Genomic DNA, 3,792 nt, shown 5'->3' with positions numbered 1-3,792 from the left:
CGACGGGTCGGGGTGGGGACGTCCGTTTTCAGGAAGATTCCCAGGGATCGAAGGCCCCGCCTCTGGGCCCCCAGCCTCGGGAGGATTCCGTCAGGTGAGGACCGCGCTTCCGGCACAGGTGTTCAGGAAGCCCAGGAGAGCTTAGTTTGACCCTCACTCCTGTTTCATTGCCGTATTTCAGCGATACACCATTTTTCTGACCCAGATGCCATTAAACTTAGTACATCCAAGAGGTACAAAGCAAACGCTTACATAATTTGTAGTTTGCACTTATTCTGGTGAAAACCACAACCCTAATAAGGCTTCATGACCGAAACAGGACGGAAATCAGCTCTTTGAGAGCGTATTACCATCACATAAGTAAACTTGTTGGGTTTTCTCCCTTCTTCCATTTTAACATCACCCCTTGTGAAATGATGTACCATGTCATGTTGGTCTCCTCGGTGAAGGGAAAGGGCCCACTTTTTGCTTGGTAATGTCCTCTTCCAAATTTCAAAAATTAAGAACTTGCCAGGAACCAAGTGTCGAAATGATCCGTACTACAAAATAACCATTTTCACACAATGCTCAGTAGAGATATTGTTAGCCATGCCAGCAAATATGAACTCAGGACTTGCATAAAAATCCTGATTCCTCTCTGTAAAACGGGAATAGCACGTTCCCCAAAGATGTTACCGTGTATTGAACAATTTAATTCAAGTAGCCTTCAAAACAGCCTGCAGCACACAGGAAACACTATTCTCAGTCTAAACTGGAAGTTCCTTCCGTGGAGGGAGCTACGTACAGGACTCCCCTACCTGCTCCCCACCTCTCCCACCCAACTCCACCACAGTGCTCTGGCGTAGTGCTGCTGTCACTAACAGCAAACACAGCTAACAAACGGAGATGATCAAACTTAACCTAGAAAACAGCAACCTGTCCCATGTTCCGGCTCCTGCTGAAGTTTTAACAGTTCATTACATAGTAGTAAAAAAAAATTATACTTGTGCCTTCTGACTCTGATGTACAGAATTAAGAGTTTAATTTCAAGGAAAGAAATGTGCTTAGGTTATTGCTGGATAAGATACCTATTCAAAACAAAGCTGTTCCTATTATAATCAAGCAGATTTTATACACAACTAGTTTGGGATATGACCTTTATTGAGCTTATCCACCGGAGTGGAAATAATGTCTGTACAAAACCAAATGTTTGTTACTATAACTTCTGCATCACAATTAAAATCCAAACAGTTTTTTAAAAACAGTCAACTCAATCAAAACCCACTACTTCAGAATCAATAGCTTCTTTGAAGCCACAGTAACACTTAAATATGGTTAAGACTCGAATGCAGAAATTTGGTTGGTTGGAAAGCTAATTAAACTTCCAACTTGCTCAAATAGAATTACAAAAAGGCAAAATTGTGTTTTTCACAGAGATACAGTCCACTGGAATCACCAACACTGGACAGCTGTTAAGAGTATTTAGAGTCCTGAGATAATAAGGAATCCAGGCATCCTTTAGACAGTCTTCTGTTGTCCTTTCTTCCCAATCAGAGATTTGTGGATGTGTGGAATGACACCTGGAAGGATAAAATAACATAGTACTTTAAAACCAAGATAGTTCAATGTTCAACTTGGAAGACGTCTTTAAATGTGAGTAAAAATTCAGAAATACATACAGATATCAAATTTCATGATGCAACCATACTACAGATCACTGAAACTATACTGTGTCCTCTTCTAGACTGAAAATTACTAGTAGGAATTAAAGCAAAGAATTCTTTTCTCTAAAGCAATTAAAATTTTAGTATTTACATACCACCACCAGCAATTGTAGCCTTGATGAGAGAGTCCAATTCCTCATCTCCACGAATAGCAAGTTGCAAGTGACGAGGGGTAATACGTTTTACCTTCAAGTCTTTTGATGCATTTCCTGCCAATTCAAGTACCTAGAAGACAGAATGTAATCAATCTCCTTCCCGCTTTCCTTATCTTCAAGATCCTGACAAGAATCAAAGCCTCATGAACGTGTATCTACCAAGTGTCATCTCCCCCACTACCTGAATGGCAAGATACGCAAAACCTATAAAGGGGGCACGCAATTTTATTTCCTGAAGCCGCAAACTCAAGCCCAGCGGGATCCCATCGTGAACACCAGCCCCCTCTAGCGTTGTCAGAAGCTTCTCGCCGCGTTTAGAGCCTGGGAGTTTTCTTGCATCACTTTCCTCCTTCCCTCCCGCCGCCTCCCCCCACCCCACCCCCCCAATCTTTCCCATATTATAGGCGTACACCCATTTACCTCTGCGGTGAGGTACTCCAGGATGGCTGCGCTGTACACAGCGGCAGTCGCGCCCACACGTCCATGGCTGGTCGTCCTAGATTTCAGGTGTCGATGAATACGGCCCACCGGGAACTTTATTTTTAGCATACACAAACATAAATGCACAAAGGTAGACGGGCCAAAGACAGTAAAATTATACGCGCGCCAAAGCAAGGGGAACGGACGCTGGTGCAGCAACGCGCCCCAGCACCCACACACGTGATCGCCCCCCTCCCTGATATTTATTGTATCGGTAAACCAAGTCGCGACACCATCACCCACGCAAAGACGAAACGCTCATCTAGTGTGATGATAAACAAGAGAGGAAAAGGAAAGAAAAACGCCACGATTCCCAGACTGCACGAACCACCACTGACTGACCTGCAAACCGGCTCTCTGCGAGCGGGAAACCGCCTTTGTCTTGGCCTTTCCGGAGTCCTTCCCAGCCTTACCGCCAGCCTGCGGCGCGCACACGCCCGCGAGCGAAGAAGGAACGCAGAATATAGGATTACCAGGGCGGCGCGCCCCTCCCCCACCGCGGCGCGGCCCGGGCGCGAGCGCGGCCCCGTGCCCAGCCGGGGTCTTCGGCCCGCCGCGCGCCGCAAGGGCGACCCCGCCCGCCCGACCCGCGCTGCGCGCCCGCCGCGGCCGCGCGCCGCCGTCCACCCGCTCGCCGCCCGCCGGCCCCCAGCGGCGCTGCGCGCGCCACCCAACCGTCGCCGCCCGCCGCGAGATCGGAGGCTGCTCCGCTCGCCGCCGACAAAACACCTCCCCCCGCTCTTCCAAATCCTGTCTCCGCTCGTTCCCAGCCGTTGCCGCTTCAAACCCATCTCCGTTTGTAACGGGTTTTTCTCCCGCCGGCAAAAACCCGCGGAGTCTTCGAGCGCCTCCACCAAGTTTACCATTTCAAATTCTGCTGAAGCTCAAACAAGCAAGGCAGAGAGAGGACTAGTCAAACACCCAGCGAGAACCTGCCGCCTACTCCTCCGTCGCACCGCGATTCAAACTGCGCTGTCTCCCGCCTTCCCCGCTCCCTTTATACTGCAGAATGTTCCCTCATCCGGGAACTCGGATTGCTCATCCCACCAATGGCTGCTACCCGCCCTCGGGACGCGTCCTTGAAGCCCCAGCCAATGAGCAAGCGAAGAAAAGGGCGGAGGGGCGGGCGCTTCGCAGCTCGAGCCGCTATTGGGGCGTGGGGAAGGTGGTGGGGGAGGGCAGAGGGATGGGAACTGGGGAGAAGAAGGGCACGGCGGCGGGAGGGAAGAAACAGAGCGAACTACGCTGCGGGAGCAAGGGGACCCGCCGGCTGTGGTCACGTGCTTGGGAGGAGGGGCTGAGAGGCTTAGGGGAGGGGCATGCAGTACCGAGCACCGCCCCCCTCCCCCCCCCCACTCACGTCACCCGCTCAGCCTTCTCCTCCTAGCCTGGTTCCAGAGACCACGTGAAGTCTCCGCGGGGTCTAGCGCGCCCTCCTTCCCGCCCTGCCTCCC

At 50.9% G+C, this 3,792-nt stretch overlaps 1 protein-coding gene across 1 annotated transcript; it reads right to left on the bottom strand.

Moving 5' to 3' along the window:
- Nucleotides 1-1,128: 1,128 nt before the first annotated feature.
- H2AZ1 (H2A.Z variant histone 1) lies at nucleotides 1,129-3,341 on the bottom strand. Its single transcript, XM_082837736.1, has 5 exons — nucleotides 3,202-3,341; nucleotides 2,681-2,758; nucleotides 2,279-2,392; nucleotides 1,799-1,928; nucleotides 1,129-1,559 (listed from the first exon to the last, which is right to left on the bottom strand). The coding sequence occupies exons 1-5, from the start codon at nucleotides 3,202-3,204 to the stop codon at nucleotides 1,498-1,500; spliced, it is 387 nt and encodes a 128-aa protein (XP_082693862.1). The 5' UTR covers nucleotides 3,205-3,341; the 3' UTR covers nucleotides 1,129-1,497.
- Between the last annotated feature and the right edge of the window lie 451 nt (nucleotides 3,342-3,792).

The sequence above is a fragment of the Leucopleurus acutus genome (assembly GCF_964270905.1).
Source record: "Leucopleurus acutus genome assembly, chromosome: 4".
Taxonomy (NCBI): Eukaryota; Metazoa; Chordata; class Mammalia; order Artiodactyla; family Delphinidae; genus Leucopleurus; species Leucopleurus acutus.
The sequence above is the reverse complement of the archived record's forward strand: the minus strand, read 5'-3'. Positions and strand labels throughout refer to the sequence as shown.

What these genes read in the sequence shown, in the direction of transcription:
- H2AZ1 (XM_082837736.1), bottom strand. An exon ending in CGCAGAGAGCCGGTTTGCAG is followed by an intron (nt 2,393 to 2,680) that starts GTCAGTCAGTGG and finishes CTAAAAATAAAG; the next exon opens with TTCCCGGTGGGCCGTATTCA. An exon ending in GGCTACAATTGCTGGTGGTG is followed by an intron (nt 1,560 to 1,798) that starts GTATGTAAATAC and finishes TTATCCTTCCAG; the next exon opens with GTGTCATTCCACACATCCAC.